We start from the raw sequence: 25,462 nt of genomic DNA, 5'->3' as shown, positions 1-25,462 counted from the left end.
ATCGGGTAGCGCGGAGTCCTTAGCAGCTATCGTAGTGGGGCGGTGGGTTGGTCTAAGTCTTAGCTGGATACTTTGTGCTAGGCCACTTTGCTATAGTAGCCTGTACTCAGTCGGGTAGCCCGATGTCCTGTAGCTGTCCGATAGTTTACATGTTACCATACGGACTGGCAAAAAAATCCCAATGGCTCGGTCCTGGTGCCCAAACCAGTGGTTGGGGACCCCTACCCTAAAGGGAACTTTGGGTTTGTGCTGAGTTCCAGTATAGTGAAGTGCATTGAGCTAATAATTATACATTTAAACTAAATAATATTGCAATGATATAGCTATACAGTACTGTAAGTAATAATCTCAAACATTGCACCACAGCTTATATGTGTATATACAAGACTATTAGAGCTGTATACTACCACATCTATATAAAATAATATAATAAGCACAGCTCTAGAGCATTCTGTACTAATGTACTGGAAAGGGGAATTTTCATGAAATAAATTAAAAATGTGAGAAAAATCTAATTACCATCAAGTATTATCCTATTCTTTACTACATTTCTGACAACAGTAATTATAAATGTGAATACAATGAGAACTTATGATTTGTATTTGCTCATGAGAATACAAAGCATTATGCCTAATGCAGCAGGAATGGATAGCATGAAGAAATTAAAGTATATGAAAAAATTATTTTTTTTTTTTATACATTGCTCGTGATGTTCACTTATTTTATCTTGCCTGGTTTTTTTTCCCCTGATACAATATTAAGACAGAAAATGATGTTTACGTAAAGTATAGATTGGTGCTACCTTGGGATAACCATCTTGGATTTATGTTCTTCTCAAGCAGGTTTAACAGCTTAGGCATCCCGCTTTGTGACAACATAATGCACTTTTCATTACAGCCCCTGCTACACCAAATATGATGAATTAAAGTGCAGAGAAGAGAGCAGTGAACCCCTCTCTGTCGATATGCAGACGCACCATCTACAGATGTTACAGGGAGTTTGATGTAATAGAAAAAGACACATTCTAAAGAGAAGCTGTGATGCACAAAAGAATGAAAGGGGCTGTAGGAAATATCTAAAGGCTTTCCTGTATTCTTTCCTACTTCATCAGCAACTGCTAAAGTGTCATCCAGCATGGGAACACCCTTGTCTGCTGCCAAAAGCATGCATGTTATATTAATAGTGTATAACAAGCATTTCAGTTTATTTTAGACCATCTCACTCACTAGACGCTTTACATTTGTATTACTGTAATGACAGACATGTGGCGAACCCTTCTGCTTGACTGCATAGTACAGTAATGGCTCAATGATACAACAAAGCAAGCTTTTTCATATATTCTGTTACCAAATGGAGGTCATTTACAACCCTTATGGGATTCTCATAGTAAAACTGTGTTACATATCAATTTAGATATTTGTTTACATGTCAATGGAACAATCTGGAAACACATAATAGGTATAATCTGGGTAATGGACTAACCCACTAAGATATGGCAATTTGTTTTATATTCTACAACACTAGGTTATTGATAACTATCATCATTTATTGCATGATTTAAAGGCATGTCATTACTCATTGAACTTAGGAATCTGTTGCAGAGTCCGTAGACAATGAACAGAGAAAAAAGTCCTGCAAAGAGGATTTTTTTTCCCACCGATTTCAGGTTCAAAATGATGAACACCCAATGAACTCCATTATAGTCAATGGGGTCCTCCAGGCTCTGTGTGTTACTGCTCTTTTAGTGGTCCACCTCTCTGTTGTCCGGGTTCCCAAATGGACCTGATAGACAGGGAGTATAAACCTGTGTGCTAATTTCCATTGTTATTCCCTATGGGAGATTCCAAAACAGCCAATTCCCATTCTTAGAATGAGTGGAGGTCATAGCATATATCAGTATGCTCTTTAGAAGCAAACAGGTCAGGTCCAAGCTATTTTCGGTCTTCAGGGTCAGACACAGTAAAAATAGTAAATATATGTTTTCATTTTTCATTCTAGTCAATCTTACTGGTTATCATCCAGTATTTTTCTGTAATAGACTTTTCAGTTGTATTCTTTATGATTACTGTTGTTCAATGACATGTCTATTTTGTGGTAGTAAGGCTAGGGCTATTATTACAACAGATATTTTTAAGGGGAATGGGGAGGGGGTGTTTTTTGGTGGGAAGTTTTTTGTGTATTTTTTTATGTATTTCTAACTTTAAGGATGAGGTCCCATGTTACTGAAGCACAGCTTTTTATGTTGCATATTGTTCAGCTCTTTTTGAGCCAAACCCAGGAGTGAATTGAGTAGAAGGTAGAAGTATGAGAACTTTCTAGATATTTCTGATTCCTTTTGTAGCCATTCTTGGATTTGGCTCAAAAAAACAGAGAAAATCTTCAACAAAAAAGATGCATTTCCACAGCATGGGGCCTTAGCCTAACTTTATATTCTTATAGTCTGCCCTTATTGTCCTTATGTTCAAATGATAGGTTTCATTATCATTAGGATGTTAGTATTAGGAGGCTGCGTCTGGGTCTGGCAAAATCTAGCAAGTCTTAAAGCGTTATAAACAGTTAGAAACAGGTTTTCATAAAGTAAAAGTACATGTGAAAATAAGAAAATTTGTAATAACTTATTAAGTTTCCTTCCCCATTTACTAGACCACTATGCTGCTCCTTATCTTCAGTCTGAGTGCTGAATTCAGCCTAATCCATAGAGCTCTATGGCACAGGGAGGGCTGATTATTGCCTCATTTTGTGCTCCCATAGCTTCTTATCTACAACTTAGCAGTATTAAAAAAGCAAGGAGTGTAAAAACAGCAATTATTTGAGTCTCTTTTCTATCCCCCCTCCTAGACTAATATGGAAAAAATAAATTCCTGGAGAAGAAGACAGATTTCTTTAATGACGTATATTACAAAGTTTCTTGTTTTCACCTGGAAACTGGAGGTATGCTTTAACAGGGACAGAATTCACTGTTCAGTCATTATGTGGTTAAAGTAGCAATTCAGCTGGTTGTTTTTTGGTTCAGTTGTACTATGCAGTAACTTACTAGTTAATTCCAATATTTAAGGCTATAAGACTAAGGCCACACATAGTGAAACGGAGATAGAGCATGCTGCAGGAAAAAACAGCATAAATGCAAAACACAATCCCAAAAATGCTGGTGTTTTTCACCACTTTCCTTCTTTGTTTTGCATTATTTCCTTTATCAGAAATGAAGGCACTTATGAAAATGCTGCACTTTCCGCAGTATTTCTTATCAGTATGGGGGAGAAGTTTAAATAAAATCATATTCCCTGTAGAACTGCAAAATGAAAATTTTTCCTTCTGACTTTCTGCAATGGCCAAAATTACTGAGTTTTCATAACATGTGGTCTCAGCCCAAGGGTGAACCTGCCCCTTTTGCCGCCCGAGGCGAACAACAGAAAGCCGCCCCCCCACCGGAGGAGGGGGCGGAGCAGAGGGGCGTGGCAGAGCTGAGGGGCAGAGCTAAGCAAAGGGGGCGGGGCTTTGCAGCGTTCGCAGGCAGAGAGCAGGCACGGAGAGGACCCGCTCTCTGCCTGAGCATGTAGGGAGGCTGCTGGAGCAGCGCTGCTCCAGTGGCCTCCCCAATCCACCGCTCGGTACTAAGCCAGTCCAGGACAGCTTGTCCTGGACTGGCTTAGGTAAGCAAAAATGCCACCCTCCCTGGGGCCCTGGCATAGCGCCGCCTGAAGCGGTCGCTTCAGGTGGCCTCATGGGAGGTGCGGCGCTGTCTCAGCCTAATGCTAAGATGTCATGTATCAAGGCCATTGTGGGATTCCAGCACTCTTACTGCGGCTGACCAGTTGCAAGTATGCAGAATGGAGCCTTAGCCTAAAGCAGGAAAATGTATGTCAATAAAATATACATTTTTGTTGGAGATTTTGCTGTGATTTGTTAAGCCAAAGACAAGAGTGGATTCTCAAGGAATGGGAACTATAAAGGAAGCTCTTATACTTTGGCCTTTTAGTAAATGTATTCCTGATTTTAGTTAAAAAAAAAACAAAAACAAAAAAAAAACACCGTAAAAACTGTATCAAAAACACAGCTTTTGTAGCAACATGTGGACTCATTCTCAACCTGCGAAGGAAATGACCATTAGGTGCAATAGCTAGACGTTAATACACATCCCTTTGACAATACACAACAAGTTAAATGGGGCAAATAATTTGCAAAGATAATAGATAATCTATGTAGGTTTACAATGGAGAATATATCATTCTTAATTTAATCTTGAAGGTGTCTTTAGTATTGTTGAACTTCGGGATATTTTATATCTAGATGGAGAACACAATACTTTCAAAGGATGTACCATTTTATGTTAGTATAAGAAAAAATCATAACTGTTATTACAGCTATTAAAACTTAGAAAGAAACAATGTGTTCTTGGTACGAATGAGTTCCCAGATTCTGAGATACTTGATAATTGCAGGTAATTTCTTTGCTGCTTTGCAAGTGATATAAAATCAAAAATATATGGTAAAAGAATTAGAAGTTTCAACTAGTTTGCTTTAGCCTTAAGGCTACATTCAAATGATTGAGGTGCAAAATGGCTGTGAAGACATCCAGTTTTCATAGAACCCCAATACATTTGAGTGTATGAAGAGGTTCATGAAAACTGACAAAAATAGGACATGACTTTTCCGTGTGTTCACTGGATTTACTGGACTGACTTTCGTGTCAGGAGCAGGACTCCTAGCAGTATAGTTATCTATGATGCTTTGAGTCTCTGCCTCCCAGGGCCATACTGTCCAATACTGTAATCAGTCATGTGAATCTAGCCTTAGGCTACATGCACATGACAATGATAAAAAAAAGACATTAAAAATGGATGAGGCCCGTTTCAATCTGTGCATGGGATTCTGTTCGGGGGTCTGCTTGGGGACCCCGCGAATGGAAACCTAATCTGCATAAAAAAGCATTTATCTTAGGAAACCCGCGGACCCCATAGACTATAATGAGGTCCGTGTGGTTTCCACTCGGTTTCTGCTTGCAGGACTATTTTCTCCGCATTTTTCTTGCGGAGAGGGAAAAAAAATCCCCGAATGCAGACGTGAACTGGCCTGGAACAGTCCGTTTTTAACATCTGTTTTACATCAGTTTTTTGTATACATGAAAGTTAGGATTTCTGAAGGCATTCTCAATGCCCTGTATGCAACAATGACTGTTTCGCTACTAGTTCATATAAAATACAAAGAGAAAACTAACTAGAAAGCCTGTCTTATCAACCAAATGCAAAGCCTTCACAGATATGAAGGTTAAGTGATACCTTAAAATTCTCAGTTAATGAAGCCTTTTAAAGTCACAAAACAATCTGGAAGATAGCTAAATGCCATATCTCAACCTCAGAATATGTCTAATTCCAGATCTTTTGTGGAAAGGATGCTTAAAGAAACGCAAGTAGAAATTAATGAGAATAAAAATGAATTAAAAAGAATCACCTCTGTGATCCAAACTTCTTTTCTGCAAGTTTTTGGGAGTATGGGGGTGAGCAGTGGCCCCAAAAGTCAGGAAATGCCAAAACTTTATAATCAGGAACAGATTTGGTTTTTCCAGCTACATCCATGTAAATGTGAGGGTCATGAAAAGGTATATTTCCTTTGTGCTGTTCCAAAAGCCGTTTCACAACCTTATGACTATCAGATTCATCAGCGCCATCATTGTGGTTCAGATTGAAGGTCTTGATACACTTATTTGGGAAGGAGCTCGGTTCCCCACCAAGCTTTTTCGAAGAACACAAACTTGATGAATTTCTCAACTTATTTCCCATGCTCATTTGCCCTTGTTTATTCCTTGTTGTATCATCCAAGAGGGGTGGTTTCTTGGAAATGACATTCAAGATATTTTGTTCCACATGTATATTAGAAAAAAATGTGTCTCCAGGAGTAATTCGGTCCACTCTTGTATTGCAATCCTCCATACATCTCTCAGTCGATGGAATGTTATATTTGTAAACACTGGAGATACTCTCGGTGCCATTCAGGACTTCTTCCATATCAGATGTAGTAGCCTTTAAGAAGTCAATAAGATGAAAATGTAGGATTTTTTTTAGTCTGTTACCTTAGACTTTTTACCTTATATTTATACTTTTAAAAGAAATTGAAGACATCTTAGTATCACATAAAGACAGAGACCATAAGTATCCTATAAGAAGTATTATTTTGACTGAAAACATCATAATTGAGAACGTTCCTTATTGCAAAAAAATCTACACACAGGACAAGCAAATGATCAAGACATGTCTCAAAAGGAACTCCTGCGGATGTTCTACAGATGAAGAGGTTGGAACTAAATAGATTGGTTAATACATATGGTATAATTAATGAACCAGACAGACAGGCCAATCAATAGACAAAAACATACATCAACGAACAACTGACACGAGAACCCATCCTTTATTTCATCAATCAAAACAGCAAAGATGAGTACCTAAAATATTCATCACAATCATATTAATTTACGAGGCAATCAAAAATCGAAGCAAAACAATACACTTTAGCCCTACGGAATACATGCTCAAATAAACCTTATCGCTAGGAATTTTGTTTTGGTCTGTAAGGATGGAGTAGCGTGCCTTGCCTGATAATTTAGATTTGTTCTACTGGTCTGAAGGAGAGTAAGAATATTTCACAATAAGTGTTGTGGAAGGTAAGGATCGCAATAACAAATGATTTGTACAGGCACATTATTCAATGCCACAAGAATAATCTACTAAGAAAAACATCTTTTAAATTAAAGATATAGTGCCATACATCATACCCATGCAGGTTCTTTAATGAGTCTCCGGATAAAGAAGTGAAGTAAAATTAGTAGTCTACTAAAGAAGGAAAATTCTGTATCCATAGATTTTGATCTGTAGCATACTCTTGGAATAAAATCTCAATTACTTGACGCGTATCCATTGTTATACTAATGATTTATGTACATAATTGCTATAATAATTAGGTGAAAGTGAAGATATGAAAATTTGTAATGTATCTTACAAAGGGGACAAGCATCACCTTCAGCTTAGGACAGACAGTAGTACATGCTTCATGCCAGTAAATGTCCAAAAACTCTTCAGTGTCAAGAAATTCGGTATAACTTATAGTGTTACACAGCAGAAACAGAGGAGGAGGATGCAGTTATCTGCAAGTGCTCCCTATCTATGGCTGTAACTTCCAGCACCCAATGGCAGCCAGTGCAGTTAATCTGTGCGGGGTCCGGGATTCAGACCACCACAAATCCATTAATATTGAGTTAATACAAATTTATTATAACATATTAAAGTTAACAATTTATTGTCAATTTCACAATTAAGTAATATCTGTTACCTTGAAATCGAGTTCAGGACAGAATGCTTTATACTGCTTAAATTCCTCAACTGGTCGGTCAGGTTCAGGCACTGCTTTTAATTTCTTTACGTCTGTCTCCAAATCGTCATCCTAGAAAAGCAATGATGTACTGTTATCTTCATGTGGATTAAAGTACCCATGTATTCTGAGGTCAGATGCATGGAAAACATTGAACTAAAAATCAAATATAGACAAATCCTCTTTGATACGACCACCTCCCATCCCCCCCCCCACACACACACACACACACACACACACACACCACCCCAAAAAAAGGAAAAAAGTTGTAGGCAATTGGAGGATCTTCTAGATAAATGGTTAAAGAATATACAGTATAGTAATTTAGATACTAAAAATCTGTCACAGAAGAAAAATGCTCTATAGATCATGGCTGGTTCATTCACTTATCTTATTTTATTTTTAATGTTTTTGCAAAAACATAAGATTTGTTGCAAGGGAGCTTTGGAAAAGTGGTATTTCCATTTGCATGGATGGACCTGGCCTGAATTACAGAGGACCTTCCAAAGAAAAAGAGGTCTTATTGTTTCACTTTATAATAAGGGTTGAACAAATCTCCCAAAATTTGTTTTGGGTTAGTTTTGCTTGAATAGACAGATTTGATTTAGTCAGAATAAATTTGAATAGAATTGAAAGTGTTCTAATTACCCTGAGAAAGATGTTTTATTACTAATTGTCCAAAAAACTCCAATAGTAACTGTCAGTCATTGACCTACTTTTAATGGCCAAGAGTTACGTACCTAAACCAGCCTAATGTCAATGACCCGACCACATACTGTAAAGAAGCCAATGGCAGCTATAAGATGATTTTGATCATGTGGTCTGAGAGGTTACTCTTGATCATTGAAACCAGGACAAAATTGACTTCTGATGCATGGGGTTTTTGCCTACCTTTGGATCAACACTACAATTTAATAGGCTGAACTGGGTGAATGTATGTCTTTTTTTGGCCTTACTGTGTTCCATGGTAAAATACAATAGTTCTCACTTTACTGAAATTGCGAAGCAGCCATCTTTTATTTATGTTGGGGTAAAAAGGATGTACAACTTCTTGGTGGTAAAAACCCTCATTATTAACTACGGTGCTTTTAGCAGGTTGTACATATGAGTTTATCCAGTCCTATCTCTGCTAAAATATATGTGTCAAATAGTAAAAAATACAAACTTCATCCTTGCTTTCCTCATTAGTAAGGTTTGTATTCGTATAGTCCTCTTCATCATCAGATTCATCTAGGAGATAAAATGCAATAAACGATAAGAATAATATATAAATATTGCTACAACCGTTATCAGTCATAATTCACAAATATGTCCACTATATTAGGATTTAATGCAAAAGATGAAAGTATGGTAATCCTAAAAAGTGTGGACGCTTTCGGAACTACATAAAAATCTGGCTTAAAAAAAGAAAAACAAATCACCAATGGAATACTTTTTAATGGACCTACAATAGAGGGGTATTCCATCTTAACCTTTCATGGCTGAGCTCCAAAAAACTGATATCAAGAATATGCTGTAGGGACATGGTATGGGGCCCTGGTCAAAGATTGCACCAAGGCCCACAAGACTTTAGCTACGCCACTGGTGATCTACTAAAGCTTTATCCAATTCACAGATGTATTGGTTGCCTATCTAGGTCTTGTTTCATCTTACCTTTACGACACTGGAGTTAAAGGTTTATATTACAATTTTTTCTATTTGCAAATTAGACGCTTAGCATTAGATGGTTCTTTACATACCTTCCTGGGAGTAGATTTTTGACGTTGAGTTATTTGTTCCCGGGACAAGATATGTATAGGAGCTAGATATAGAAGACATTGGGAGAGTACATTTTGGACAACACTTTCTCAAAACCTGTATTGCAGCACTGACTAATTGGTCCAAATTTTTGCAATGTAGACATTCCTATGAATGAAAGAAGCATAAATAAAAAGTGTGTTAAATTAAGCAAAAATAGCAAAGATGGCCTTTACTATTGTATACACCAATCGTTGCTTATACACATTGTTGGTTCACCATGAATTAGCAATGCAATCACAAGGACCATACTCAGCAGTCAAAGACACGTCTGGAATAAACCCATTTAAAAATGTATCCCATATTGTGGATAACCTTTCAGATCTTGAGAAATCCTCCAAGTATGTCTTATCAAGTTTATCTAAAAAGAGGTTAGAGGACTTCTGCTAAAATGCAATCCTGTAGTTAAGTCCTCATACTAAAATAAGAGAACTGACTTTAAAGAGGACCTGTCACTATTTCTGAAAATCCCAATGACATATATTATCAGCTGTTGCTCTGAACATTTTGGTGATTTGTTTATCTAATTTCATTCAGCTATTCCAAAGATATAAGTCCTATAGTGTCGATGCAAATAATACTAACCACTAGTTTTTCGGAGGGAAGAGTTTCTGTGTGCTGTATGTTAAGCATTGTTACCATCCACTTGCAAACCCTAATCTGTATCAACAAATCACCAAAATTCTCAGGGTGGCAGTGCCTTTCAGATGAGTTATGTCATTGGGCTTTTCACATCTGGTGACAGGTCCTCTTTAAAGCATAAATAAAGTGAGAAGTTGTAAAAGGCAATGGCTCACCTAACATCAGGAAAAGATGGCCTGTCTTTCAATGATATAGCTTGTTATCTTTTTTAGTTTTTGATAAGGACTTGCAAGACATGGGGACCCTTGACACGGGTTGGCAGCTTGAACATTTTTGCCAAAATATCTGCTAGAGATGAGTGAACCGATTCCCAATGAACAGGCCTCATTATGAAGTTTAAAAACATTTCAGGTTCAACAAGACTTGAGAAGTTTTAGAGCTCACCACCCTCAAATTATTCTTATACTCTGGGGTGTCTTCAGACTCCAGAATATAATAATTTGAGTCAAGGGAGGGTGCATAAAAACACATCTGAGGGAGAAGAACAGTGAAACCCAGGAAAGGCGAATAAGAGTTTTTATTTTCATACACCCTCTGGCCTCTGATTAGGGTTGGCAGGTTTGTTTGGGCCCTTGGGTGGCGGGTCCTCAGTCGGCCCTTTGTGGCACAACTCATGCAGTGGCATTGTTCTCCTGTAAAAACTACCAGAACAAAAAACAGTTCAGATTGGGTGGTTTTGTCATGGATAACCTACTGGAATCATTATGATACTTTTTGCATGAAAGCTATGGGTAAGACCTGAAGCGCTAATGAACATATTGTGGGTTTAAGACTACTGTGTTTTTAGTTGCAGCATGCAGTTGACTTGTAGAAATCTCATCCACAGTACTGCTACTGTAGAAGATAGGCTTGGGGTTGGCTGATAATGAATTTTCAGGATAGCAGTATAATGGCCTCCTTATGGCCACCCCATACTGTATAATAGCCCTCTTATGCTCTCACCATGATATATGATGTCTGCCTTTTGTCCCCCAACACAGTATAATGGCTCCCTTTTGAATACCCACCTAGTATAATGACCCTCTTTTGCCTCTACACACATTACAATGGCCCCCTTTCCCCCATAAACAGTATAATGGCTCCTTTTGGCCCCCTTACATGGTTTTATGGCTCTCTTTTGAACCTACACACTATAATTTCTCCTTTTGGTTCCCACACATTATAGCTGCCTCTAATTACCCCCACTAAATAAAATGGCTCCCATTTCTGTTGGTGGGGCCCCAGGAAGCGAGCAATGCTGCATATTTCATCATTCAACCACTTGTAGATCTTGGATTCTCTGCCCCTTCTCTAAGCTACAGCACACATAACGCCGATCACTGGATTAAGGAAGGGGTGAGGAGTCTGAGGAGCTCTGAGCAATCAGTAATGAAATTTGCAGCACCACTAAACTCCCGGGCTGTTACCAAGGTAATGAGTGATTCCATCTGTATAGATGAAAACTCTTTTAAACATGTTTATATGCAATGGAATTTAGAATATGTTCAAGTCAGTTCTCAGGGACACACGCTAAACTCAAATTGCTTTTTTCTATAAATACATTTATCACAAACATAATGCTGCAGTAATGTAATATATGGTGGAATTATCAAGGAACAATCAGTTTTAACGTCAATACATTGCACCACATCACAACAGATTGTTATCTACTGTAATAGATATCAAACTCTGCAGGACTTTGCTGCACAGTGTTAACAGTATATTACAATGAAAACTGATAAAAAAAAAAATCATATGTTGGTCTTCTTTCTTCTTTCTGCAATGTAAAGGTACATACAGTATATAAAACAACAAACCAAGAAATCTAAATTGGAATGCCATTATGGTACTGTGTATCTACATGGAACAGTATGGTGTGCCCAGGAACCACTGAGTTACTACTGTACAATATGGCAGAAATGATGCTACTGAATACAGGTGAGTAGACTTGGTACTGGGACAGTAAATACATAACCAATTCTGCTTCACAATATTAATCTACCTGTGCTATAGTGTAGAGTATTTCCATCCCATTGGCTTGCTGAAATGCTTCCCTTCCAGAACGAACATTGGTGATATGTTTTAGACATCGCAGTAAGCCTCTACGGATTGGGATATAGTGGTTAGAAGAGTCACTGCCATGCCAGTCTTGGTAAAACTGCAAAAGGGTGCAAACATAACCTCGGTTCACAGCTCTTCTGATATTTGATTCTAAAAAAAAAAAAAAAAAAGATTTAGAAAGTTATTATTGGTTATCTTAAGTTATAGAATTGCATTTACATGATGATAGATGTTACAGAAAAAGGGGTTGTGCTTTGAGAATGCCAGTTAGATCTACAGTACTCCAGAAGGAAGAAAAATGTTCTCTAAGTTCCCCTATAGAAAATTACCCTGAAATTCAATATCCAACACATTAAATGGCCTTGAAACATGACTGCACATTTTATCTAAATCACAATCTACGGTACATAAAAACCAAGCACACATCTGTAGACCGCTACCATGAGCTGGACATTGACTTGCTGTACAGGATATGTGACATTGGAGAAATAGTTCCATTGGCAGGAGCATTGACTCCTTACTCCAGTTGGTGACTCTCTTCTAGACCATTGTATCTTAAAACCAGACTTGACATATAAGGCTTTGCTAGTAGTCCAACAAATCAGCATGATCATTTCATTGGTAGATCCCCTGTATTGTTTGAGTGCATTGACTATCTGAGCAATAGCGCCTCTCTATAGTATAATGCATTACAACATGCACTGTACTTCTTTTCACCTGTACCAGGATGAGCTGCTCCTTTGGACACCAAGTAAAGATGGCTCCATGTTGTTTTTCAGGGGTATTGTATATACTTTCCAGGACCCCAAAAAAGCACCTAGAGTTTGATTTAGAGGCGCCAGCAACTGTTTCTGGCTTGTATGTATAAGGGTTCACTCTATTTTATATTTTTTCATTTATCTTATTGTTATCCTACTTATGGTAACATTTTAGAGTCTTTGGAACTAATTATTAGTTTTCCATAGAGTTATGGTCTCAAGTTACAATGGTTTTAACTTACAATGGTCATTCCAAAACCGATTAGTATTGTAATTTGAGGAACCGCTGTATGTGATATTTACAGACACATGGTAGACTGGAAACCATCAAGCAGTCCATTAGTTTGATGAAATGTAAGGAAAGATGTAAAAAAGGCAGCATTAACAAACAAGTCTTGTTCTTAAGGAACCTGTTCTGTCCTGCGATATACAGAGAACCCATTTGGTTGAATGTGTACGGTGTAATACTTAGTTTCTCCTATGGAGGTGCTGTTCACAGTTGATCACTGGAGGGACACTTTGTGACCAGCTTATCACAAGAGACCCTTCTGAAAATCTAAGACTGTCAAGAGTGGACAACCCTTTGTAAAGAAACAACGACTGACTAAGAAGCGTAAAAGATAATGCTAAGCTATGCATGAACGATGATAAAAAAAACACTAATCCAACAATGTAAAAAATGTTTTCTTTTTATATTTCCTACCTACTGGCTAACACGGTATGAGAACAAACATTTTCCTTAATCCAACAACATCAGAAGCTTTCCCACCCATCACTTAAGATATCTATATACGACAAGCAATTCAGATTTGATCAGATGGAGTATGAATACCCTGTTCATTTTATGTGTTTTTAACACACTTTTTTTTATATAGAATGTTAGGAAAAATAAGAATGTATATTTGCTAAGTGTTTCTTAATGATTTAATTGCTAAAACTGATTTGTGAGGTTTTGTATCATTGTGTAGATTTTTTGGTATAGATACAGGAATTTTCCTGTCCTGACAAAACTTAGATGGTATAACTAGTTGATGAAAGGAGATGAGATTTGGAGTGGATTTTATTTTTCTGAGCTTTTACTCTTAGTGGGAATTGGAAATAGATCTTATAAAGAGCTAATCTCTTTTGGGTCCAGGGAGCCATCTGTTTCTCCATCTACCATAGATGTTTTCCAGTGTACAATGTTTTCCAAGCACTACTTCACAGTGGCATACAAGCTAACAGTACAGAGGGTGTTTGCCGGATGAGTACATGGCTATATGATCATTGTAGCAGAAGAAGTAAAGAATCCTCTTTGTAATATACCTTCCTCGCATTAAGGATTTTGAGTTGCTTTTGAGAAAGTTTAATGGATTACTTGACAACTTTCTAGTTTTATAAGGCAATATGCCTTGGATTCATATAACCTGCCCAGTGCCAAACACATTTTCTCTCTCTGGCAAAGAAATTCGGTTCAGCTGAATTGTGTAAGGCAGTGGCGGTATATTTTAGATAAAAACAAATATGTATGATAAATTAGATGACGGAGGGGAAAGAGTGAGTAAGTGAATTACAAGTGGGTAAATAATAAGTGCATGAGAGAATACAGAGTAGAAGAGTAATGTGATGAGTTGAGTGAGTGCATAGTGTGAGGGAAAGTAGTTCATGGGTGTGACTGAGTCACATTGGAGAAGGTGAATCTCTCGAATCATTGCAAGAGTGGTGCATGGCACGGTGATACCCAGTTTATTACATACATTTTTGTGAGTACATTCTAACGCATGCACAAACAAATTCCTCAACTCTGGTTGTTGAGTGTTGCCATCTACATGTGGAGGTCGGAAACTTTTCAGACTACCCTCGTATATACATATGCGTTGGGAAGCTGAGATGACATCTAGGTAAAGAGGAAGGTCAACCACTATCCTCCCTCCTGGGTCCCATCTCTTTTATAGTCACTGAGGGACCCTCATCAACAGTTGTCTTGCTCTCTCAGGGCTAAGAGAGTCCTAGTCTATGGCCAGAGCAAGTTAGCAGGCAACTAAGAGGGCAACAAGACAGTAACAGTTTAATGTTAAAAAAAATAAAATTGTTTTTTAGGAATTTGGCAATTGAGCAGCAGGGAGTTTTGCATTTAGTTATATAGGGGGCTACAAGAATGAATTCTTCTAGTGAGCCCTAGGCACCCCAGTCCGACACTGGTGTGAATAAATGGGTTTATGGGTATGTGTGAGTGAGGAAATAAAGAGTGAGTGAATTAAACAATAAGTGAATACAGATGAATAAACAATATGATTGAATGAATAAAAGGAGTAAGTAAATAAAGAGTGAATGCATGAGTGAATAAATGCTGTAACCACTAAATATAAAGCAGCTCATACACGTTGTATCAATGTAGTCTCTAACAGTATGGATCTTGAGAATCCAATCATGAAAATATTTGTACACCATATGGAACGGAATATGAACAGAGAGAAGTCTGACATATGACTGGAGGATTGCCATAAAGCAGCTATGTGTCTTGTAGACAATTAGCACATCTGTTCCAGCACCTCTGCCTCTCTTTTGGTAGCATGTCTTCTGATAATATATTTGGCACTGGATGACAGGTTACCATAATGAAGCATCAAGAATTCATTGCCATCATATAACTAGAGACATCTACTTGACAATTGTTTACAAGCACAAGAACAATGTTTCCGAAACTACACTCTTCACAACAAACGTTCTTAACTACATTTAAGGCTAACGCTCCACGCTGCGGAAACGTAACAGGGAAAAACGCTGCATTTTACAGTAACAGTAAAGTAAATGAATCATTAATCGAATCAAACATTGCAAAAGGAGCTGCGGAACAACGTAGCATGATAACTTTAGTTGTCAAATTGTGAGCATTTCGCTGTTTCGCTGGACCACTGCAAAGTGCATGTAGATGTCTCCTTCCAGCTCCGTACACTGCAAATAACAGCTGATTGATCAACTTATTGATATGTCCTATGCATGCAATAATACCTTTATATCCTGAAGTTAAACATGGATGTGCACAAGCATGTATAAATGGAGGGTAAGCTCTTAGAATCTTTTTTTGATGAGCCCAACAATTCTCAGTCTGGCACTAACTTTAAACCAAAGAAGGAGCAATATACTTAAGGGGGATTTTAAAGGACTATAACATAACAGATTGGGGGGGGTCTAACACATGGTGCATCCACTGATCAACTGTTTGAAGAGGCTGTGGCAGTCTTCCGAGAGCTGTGACCTCTTCACTGCTTAGGCCATCAGTATGTTAGTCTTAGGGCTAGTTCACACGTGAACTGCCCGCGCGGGTTTTGACACCGAGAGAGACGCGGCAAAACCCGCCTGCTGTGACCATCAAAACCCGCCTGCTGCGACCATCGCGGTCGCGGCTTTCCCCTCCGCTGTCAGCTCAAATGAATGAGCCGACATAGGAGGGTGCTGCCGGGGAAGATAGGGCAGGTCGCTTCTTTTCTTCCCTAGCAGCAGCCCGCCGCTAGCGGAAAAAAAAAGCCCGGCGGTCTACATAGACCACGATTGTAAAGGGGCGGATTTTGAAGCGAAATCCGCTGTCAAAATCCGCCCCTTTGCCCACGTGTGAACTTAGCCCTAAGACTGAGCTGAGAAATGGCCATGTGTCCAGTAAATATGAAGTCACCAGTTTCAGAAAAAGAAGTAGTCTTGGCACAAGGGTTGCAGTCTCTTCAGACAGCTGATTGGCAGATATCAACAAAAAGGATAACACCGCTAAGAACTTCAGAAATTAACTCAGATGTTTTATATTAATGTCTTGTTATAATCAATATCTTAGTGGCAAAAAAGTGAGAGGCAGAGATTAGAATTCTAGGTAGATTGGTTACTTTGGTCCTGTTTATACCTAGCACCCCTAGTATGTGTCCCATTACTCCTCTAGCTATGCTCAAGGGCAGGAGCTCAACTCGCCATGTCTGCCTATCATTGCTGGGTGAAATTTCAGCTCAGGTATAGTTACAGCAAACAATAGCCATGAACCTTTCTCTCTGTTGATCTTATGTTTCCAAACAATGACATGAAGACAAATAATGTTAAGATAACAGCTCATTGTCATCAGGACTAGAGATGAGCGAGTAGTATTCGATCAAGTAGGTATTCGATCAAATACTACGGTATTCAAAATACTCGTACTCGATCGAGTACCACTCGCTCTCGATCGAGTACCACTCGCTATTCGAATGGAAAAGTTTGATGCAGAACCAGCATTGATTGGCCGAATGCTATACAGTCGGCCCATCAATGCTGGTTCTTCTCCTACCTTTAGAAGTCTTCTCCGTGCAGCTTCCCCGCGGTGTCTTCCGGCTCTGAATTCACTCTGCCAGGCATCGGGCCTGGGCAGAGCCGACTGCGCATGTCCGCTTGTAGTGCGGGCATGCGCAGTGGGGCTCTGCCCAGGCCCGATGCCTGGCAGAGTGAATTCAGAGCCGGTAGATGCCGCGGGGACGCTGCAAGGAGAAGACTGCTCGGAGGATCCAGCCCGACCCTCACTCGTGGACTTGGTAAGTATAATTTGATCGAATGTTGCCTACCCCTGAAATGAACATTTTCCTCCCATAGACTATAATAGGGATCGATATTCGATTCGAGTAGTCGAATATTGAGGGGCTACTCAAAATGAATATCGAACCTCAAACATTTTACTGTTCGTTAATCTCTAATCAGGACTTTTCCCTCAAAACAGAGGTGACCATAACAGAATCTATCAGATATAAGTTAATGTACAGTAAGTGAGAACAGAGCCTCCCTAATAATGACATTTTTTACCTACTAGTTCCCTGCTGGAGGCTTTCAATATACTACTTTTCCCTCATTTTTTACACCAACTTTGCTAAATTATATTTGAACACTAATCCTAAAGCCTAACAGGCCAACTCTACATCGCCGTCATAAAGAAGTTACTATTGTTTTAATGAAATAATAGTCTTCTATACTGTGAACTTTAGCCTACAGTATGTGTTTCTATATTTCCTGTATATAGTAGTGTTCCTTTGAGCTTTGTGTCAGGACACTGGATATTTTGTAGAAAAAAAGATAACTTTTCTTGCTGTCAGGAAACTTTTGGGCAATTTGTGGTGTTACTATAAAGTCACTGATTTCATGGGATAGAAAAGTGACAATTTGAGGTCATTTCATTTAAAATGTATGAAGCCCATTTGCAATTCCTGAGTTATTGCAGCAGCCTCCAATCTTATCACTTATTGTTGTTACTTATTTATAAGTTGACAGCATATGCTGACACGTGGCTCTGTGTCGTGTGTGGGAAATGAGATCTGCATCTCCACACATTTTCTTGTTAAAATATCCTAAAATAAATTATTGAAGGCCATAGAAATGGAAGGGTACCATAATCAAATAAACATCCGCCTTGTCCGTATGAAAACTTTACAAACAGGAACGGGAGTTTTCTAAAAAACAGAACACCTTATAATAATGTATGCAGCATTCACCTTTTGTATGATCTGCTAAACAGCACATAACATGACGCTAGAATGTACTATAATCCGTATGATACCAGAATATTGCAGATGGCATAAGTATGTATCATCATTGCTGAACATGTTTAGACATATGGGTCACAAGATGACCAGCTTTTCAAAATAAGAATATTTCTCAATGTTCTGCCATTAGATATCTATCCTATACATGTAACCTCTAATGGTTTTGTTTTATATTGAAAGTTAGCAAGGGTTTGTCTAACAAGTTAAAACATTATATTGTATTAGTTTAGTACAGTATAATTTTTCGCCCTTTGCCCACGAATAAAGCAAAACCGCAGCTCTACAGAGCCCAATGTAGGTGCTGAACCATTGCCTTGTGAACCTGGGAGAATAAAGTCAGTAAATTTACTTTATAGTTTGGAGTGCAGCTTCTTCTTCCATACACTATCCCATGAAGTCACTCTCTGCTTTAAACTTAACAACCCTGGCTGGAATGGTTATATACATAGACAATAAAGATACGATATAAGACACAGATAAAGTTGACGCTACTGATGCTAAATACATTTCAGATTTAATGGAGTTCTTATTATGTATATATTTTTGTATCATTTATATCACTAACATTTTACATACTTACTAGTAAAGGAACTAGACGACTGTATATAAAATATCAAGGCACACTAAGCATGAGTTACAAATGTTCCTTTCTATATGTTGTTACAGGAATGACAATCCTCCTCAATATTTCTCGGGCTGCAGTAATGGTGCTTTATTTTATTGTTTATGTTCTGAGTATTTATGTATGTATTAGCAATAATGAAGCTTTCAAGCACTGCCTGATTCAAGATAAGTGTCTTCTTTTGCCATACATCAGGACCGTAAGTGCCATTGCTTTTAATTAATGTGGCTCTTTCTTCAATTTCCAGCAAGAATGCTCATCTGTAGTCCTGCCGTTATCACTCCTACCAAGCGGCACAAATAGCAGACACCTCCTGATCATGTCTAAGCAGCATCTGGCCAGGTAGGCAAGCTCAGCCATCCATTGTAGCTCTATGACCTGTCATTTTTCTATATGACTATAACACAGATATTGATTTTCCTTCTACAATATTTATACAGGTCTCTCTGCAAGAGTCAATAACCTGTGTGTATAAATTAAGACAACACAAGAGACACATAGCGATGTGGAACCAGTGACTGATGGTTTGCGCAGTCTGTATGTTGACATCACACCTACGTGGCTTTGGGATTTGTATTCTCAGTTCCAATCTATGGGTACCTGCTCACATTTCTAATACTTTAACCCTTACAATACAGGAGTAGGTCATTCTTATACTACCAGGTTAGTTTTAATTTACTCTATACAGATAAAATAGGCGACAAAGTGACACTGACACCCATTAAATATTTTCATAACTTAAAGGAGCTTCCTAAGACTAACATACTGATGGGCTATCCTTAGGACTGGCCTGTCTGACTCTGAGGACCTTCAAAGATCAGCTGGTTGAAGAGGCAGCAGTGCTAACCAGTGATGATGATTTTTTCCTGTACTAATGTCATCACAACCATCACTCACAGTCCTAGAAAACCACTTTAAATATTTTGTTTATGTCTTAACCGGGATCAGTTAAGACTGGGTTCACATTTGCATTGTAATTTCTGTTTCAAGACTTTGCAACAGTGACTGCCAAAAAGTCTGACTTTTTCGGCCAGCATTTTCAATTTAAAACAGTCACTGATGCCCCTCATTATAGTAAATGAGTCCATTGGTTACCATTATTGTCTATTGTTATAGCGGACCTAGTGTCCATTATTCTGGTCCTCCAACGGACCAGAACAATGGATACCTGGTCGCAGATGTGAACATAGCGTAACTTCTTGGATATATTATATTCTACTTTTATTAGATAGATAGATAGATAGATAGATAGATAGATAGATAGATAGATTAGATGCTGATCCACATTACCAAAAAAAGTCAAAGAGCGACACTGCTTTTGAGGTCCAAATTGTTGGAATAATTATTATTTATATCCTATTTCAAGAAATTCACACTAAAAAATGCAAAAGTCTCCTACAGGCATTTCTCTGCCACAATGTAGGAATCCTGCAGACATCTACAACTTCTGATATGAATATTCGATCCAGACCATTATTTTTTATTTTATTAACAAGGGCTAATTCAATGTAGAGTAGAAGCACAGAAGCATAAAAGGTCATACAGCCAGCATTGCGACTAATTGATTTGGCCTATAAACACTTGCAATAAATTCATTTTGATTCATGTGAATGTGAGTTTCACACTAGCTAAGGTCTTCATCTATTCAGTTAGTGCTTCATTTTCCTGTTTTTTGAGTTTGAAGGACACCCCCTAAACCTTCCTAGGGCTGTGTCCACATTTCCATAGAAGATGCTGTTTGGCGCCTCCATTGCAGATTCCATCATAAATACATTAAAAAATATAAAAGAAATTCCCCAGTAAAATGATGGACTGGAATGCTGGTGGATTAAAAATCAATAGGACCTGACAGGCAGTGTTGGTGCTGATCATGTAACAGATCTGGCACTGCTGTCAGTTTAGTTATTCTGCTGCTACAGTATGGTGGAGACGTACAATGGAATGGACCCATGTGGATGTCACCAGATACTGTGAGTCATGGGGCAACTTCTTTTACTGTAATTATATTGGAAATTATTAGAGATGAGTGAATGGTATTCGATCGAATACCTCGCTGCCATAGGAATGCGTGTAAGCGGCCGAACACCAAGGGGTTAAACGCATTGAATATTCGATGCGCTTAAACCCTTAGTGTTCGGCCGCTTACACGCATTCTGATGGCGGCGAGGTATTCGATCGAATACTATTCGCTCATCTCTAGAAATTAAGCTATATGTATAGAGCTGGTTACACGACCCTCCTTTGGATTATTAGCTTGTGTTGGTTTACCGACCAACAACATATAGCGCAATTCCATGTGTACTAAATACTGCAGTACAGCTGCTCAGACATTATACACATAGCCAGTTCTAATGATGTGTTTTGCTGACATTCTGTTATACTTCATAATCTCCAACTATAATTGCATGTATATAATGAAGGGTTGTTAACCATTTAAGAGAGAAAAATGAGTGTATTTGAGTGCAGTGCAGTTCATCCTGTTGACACAGTGTTATGCAGCAAAGGTTCCTGTACTATAACTATTCTTTTTCTTACAAAAAAATAAGGTAATTGTAAAGAAAAGCCTCAAAGAAAAATTTAGACTAATTTTCTTAGAGCCCTGCAAGCTGTTAGGGCTGAAAAGCACAGAAAATATGGGGTAACAAAAAAGAATGAAATTAGAGTAAAATAACACACCGATAAACAAATTATCCTGCAAAAACAGCGTCTGAGAAAGGAAGCGTGTAAATCTAAAATAACAGCATCCCCATGTGGTGAAAGATGGAATAAATCATGGCTTCATTCTACAATCAGTAATCTATGGTCATATACCGCACTTGTAGATTGTGTTTTGTGATAGAAATACATTTCCAGGCATATCTTGATGGTCAGTAGCAGTGACAGAGACTGGTCACAGCTGTAGGCCATATGAAATTGGAAAGCCATATGATGCACAGTTATTCTTACGCTCTTGACAAGACAGTGTAAAAGTAGTTCTTTCTTGTCATAATAAAAACATATGAAGTCATTGAAAGAAAAGTACCATTTCAAGGAAAAAAAATTACATTTTAACAATGAGTACGTTTTCAATTTTACTTTTGAGTAGAGTGACAGGTAGAAAGCCACAACGCAACCATTGGGTGACGACACATATAGATGTAGCCATCTTGGATTGAATCGAATACCTTACTGGACCAATGTAACTCACAAAAGCCATTGAAAGCAATGAAAACAGTCAAGCGAATATAAATGTTAACATGTTAAAAGTCACGTTAAACCTTATTACATCTGTAGATACATATTGTATGAGATGGACATCATGTGACAAGATATCATAAATACATGAATAGGCCAATAATGCATAGTATAGTATGGGACTTAGCTCAAAAATACAAAGAAAGCAACCATACCCACAGTTGACTATAAAATGTAAATTTTTATTGCTATCCAAACATTAAAAAAATCACATGGACACACAGTAACACGCTACAAATGCCACGCCAAGAGGTAAAAGGTGGTATCATCTAAGTACATCCACTCATAGGAGGTATAATAGTTTAGGAATACCAAATGACCATAGTCACCCATTCACTTATGTCCTGGAAAGCCATAAAATGCCACAAATGTGTGTGTATAAGATGTTCAGGTGAGCTTATACACACATTTGTATAACGGCTACTTGTTTTTCGGACCAGATTCTGAGGCGGCCTCCGCCTCAAAATCCAGTCCAAAAAACCCAGTGTTAACCCAGCCTAAAGAGGACCTTTCTCCACCTCTACATGGTTCCTGAAGAACAAGTACAGTTAAATGTGGTGCCCAATGTGCTATTTAAGCCCTGTAATGTCAGAAGGGCGGTGTCAGTTAGGGGGTGTGATTCAGAGCTCCAATCAGAGGCAGCCAGTGTCAGAGCTCAGAATCACACCCCTTGTCTACTTCTGCCTGACACCGCCCTCCTGACAGTACAGAGGCTATATAGAATATCAGGCACCAAAACTAACAGCACTGATTGCTCGAGAACGGTGGGGGCTGCAGAAAAAATTACAATTATGCCAGAATCAGTGTATTGACACCAATTAAATGATGTAAAGAGGTAGACTTGTTGGAGATGGTGAAAGGTCCTCTTTAATGATAGCTAAAGGACAAACCTAATGATGGTGGCAGTGTGGAACCAGTAGTATATTATAAGGATATGGGAATGGTTTATAAAACTTCTCAGATCTTAAGCTTGCCTCTTTACTTTTATTCCTGACTACAGCTTTTTCATTTTTTCTGGTCTCTCATTTTCATAATAAATGGAGCTCATCATCTTGTCACCTTTCTCATCTTCTCATATGCCCACAATCATTCCTTATTATCATGTCTGTAGTAAGTAGGAACTGATTACAAGTGATTCGGAGCTCACTCTATCACAACACTGGAGTACACTGAGGGTGGATGTTAATGTAGTTGCAGTTTTACAGCTGAACTATGTTAAATAAATGTGTTTTACCTGTAAAAAAAAAGAAATATTAATGCAACTGTAAGAGGGTGAAACAGCTCCTGTGTAGTGAATGTGCGATGTGTAATTGAGTTGGTGTTTTCATAACCTGACATTTTGTTGTTTGACCACAAGAGGTCGCTGTTGCGAGATAACAAGTAAAAGGAAAAAGGCTGTATGCCCCTGGAAGATTGATGTGGAGACCCTGATCGTTGTAGGAAGGTTCTAGGAGCCATTTTGAGTCAGAGTGTGCTGGACTCTAGAGAAGAGAGAGCTGTGGAGACATCACTGTGCAGAGAGGGTCCTTGGAGGGAGAAGCCACAGCAAGAATAGCTGAGGATTTGAGACTTTCAGAGTCTGTCCAGACACCATCCTAAGGAGAAGAGTACTGTCAGAGACTTGGCTGAGAAGTGAGACTGTCAGTGAGACCGCATGCTGTCCGAGGAACTCCTCTTCACCCTGATGCTAACAGAGACTAAAAGGTACCCAACAGAAGTAAGCGTGCACGCACCACACTGCAAGTTTTGCACCATATTGCTGGGACTGAGTAAAAAGCCTGTAGTTAGTTAGTTAGGTATAATCATCACCCCAGGCTGCAATACTGGTGAACTATCTACCTGTCTGGTAAAAGGACTAAGTCACAGAGGATTTCTACAGAGTTATATCTCCCAGAGAGGGACTTGTAAGGAAGTCTGGGAGCAACATTTAGTTTAAGGCTCTATTCACACAGAGTAACGCCAGGCGTCATTTGTGTGTCTTTTACGGCCGTCATAAAACGTTTACATAGAGTTCTATAGGAAAAGACGTCCGTTATTTACGGCCGTCATTACAATGACGGCCGTAAATGACGGGCGTAAATGACTGCCGTCTTTTCCTATAGAACTCTATGTAAACGTTTTATGACGGCCGTAAAAGACACACAAATTACACACAAATGACGCCTGGCGTTACTCTGTGTGAATGGAGCCTTACTTTACACTGTTTGGCTTGCAAGCTAACTAACCATTATACTTGCTTAGTTGTACTGGGTTTGGGGGGAATTTAGTAGTATTGTGATAAGATTGTAAACCCTGGTGTTACACCGCCGGTGCCTGTGTCACACACACTGAATTGTTCCTGTGTAATAGGGTAATAACAGGTAACAGGGAGCTGCATAGGCGCAGCTTGCAGGTAGGTAAAAGCTTGGAGTATATTGAAGGCCACACTAGTGGGCACCGTGCTGTATAACACCAGGGTCCCAGCCTCTAGGCTGTGTAAATGTAATACCTGGGAGTGTTCTTTTGGACAACAGAGGTTATCTAAACTAAGTAAAGTCCTATCTTGGTTAAATTGAATTGGACTCACTTCCTTTGTTCGTGACTTCGCTGTATCCTGGGGAGCCCACCTCGGTACACGGCTTACAACTTGGCGTAGTCGGCAGGATACAGCGACCCTCATGGACGGGAATGTGGCGGGAGAGAATCCCCTGGCACCAGCTGTGGTGGTCCAGGGTGCCCCTGCACAGCAAGCCCCAGCGCTGGTAATGCCGGCCCAAGTGGGGTACTTATCGGCCGGGGCACTAATGCAGCATCTGCCAAAGTTTGACGGTAATAATATGACGTTGCAGGACTGGACTGAAAGGGTACGAAGTATAGTTAGACTGAGCAACCTGATACCGGAACTGCGTGCAGAGATAGCATTAGGGGCCCTAGAAGGTGACGCTAGACGGACAGTGATGGTACGTCCCGAATCGGAAAGAGACACTTTAGAAAAAATATTTGCTCTGCTAGAGGGAGCTCAGGGAGGGCGTGCCAAGGTAGCGCAGTTGCGGAGCAACTTCTTCAATCGGTCACAGAGGGAGGGTGAGACTTTAACGCAATACTCTAACGCCTTACAAGAGATGCTGAATGAAGTGCAGCGACGGGACTCAGAGGCTATGGGAGCCTTCAAAGAAGTGGACCGGCTGCTATGAGATCAATTCATCCTAGGGTTATCCAATAAGTTGTTACAGGATAAACTGCAAGAGATGATCCGGGCAGATGTCAACCTGACATTCTATAATGTTTACCTGGCTGCTGTAGAGAGGGAAGAAGCGCCCGTGGCTGTGAATGTGAAGGCTGTGAGTAGCACCCAAGTGACAGGGACCCGAGGAGGTCCTGAAGACCCAGGGTCCTTAAAGGATGTAGTCCAGGCTCTACGGGCAGAAATGAGAGAACTCCGACTGGAGGTGTCCCAGATGCGAGCAGGTCAATCCATAGTTCCAGAAATGACCGCATCGTCCTACT

The 25,462-nt window shown here is 39.2% G+C and overlaps 1 protein-coding gene across 1 annotated transcript in view; it reads right to left on the bottom strand.

Moving 5' to 3' along the window:
- The window catches only part of AGBL1 (AGBL carboxypeptidase 1), a 543,682-nt gene that overhangs the window by 434,137 nt on the left and 84,083 nt on the right, over positions 1 to 25,462 (bottom strand). The window contains exons 7-11 of the mRNA XM_075273295.1: positions 11,779 to 11,987; positions 9,098 to 9,263; positions 8,524 to 8,588; positions 7,320 to 7,430; positions 5,448 to 6,016 (exon numbers count right to left, since the gene is read on the bottom strand). Of these exons, the coding sequence (XP_075129396.1) occupies positions 5,448 to 6,016; positions 7,320 to 7,430; positions 8,524 to 8,588; positions 9,098 to 9,263; positions 11,779 to 11,987 (1,120 nt within the window). The remainder of the gene's footprint in view (positions 1 to 5,447; positions 6,017 to 7,319; positions 7,431 to 8,523; positions 8,589 to 9,097; positions 9,264 to 11,778; positions 11,988 to 25,462) is intronic.

Source organism: Leptodactylus fuscus, chromosome 5 (genome assembly GCF_031893055.1).
Source record: "Leptodactylus fuscus isolate aLepFus1 chromosome 5, aLepFus1.hap2, whole genome shotgun sequence".
Lineage (NCBI taxonomy): Eukaryota > Metazoa > Chordata > Amphibia > Anura > Leptodactylidae > Leptodactylus > Leptodactylus fuscus.
This window is presented reverse-complemented; position numbering and strand designations above follow the sequence as displayed.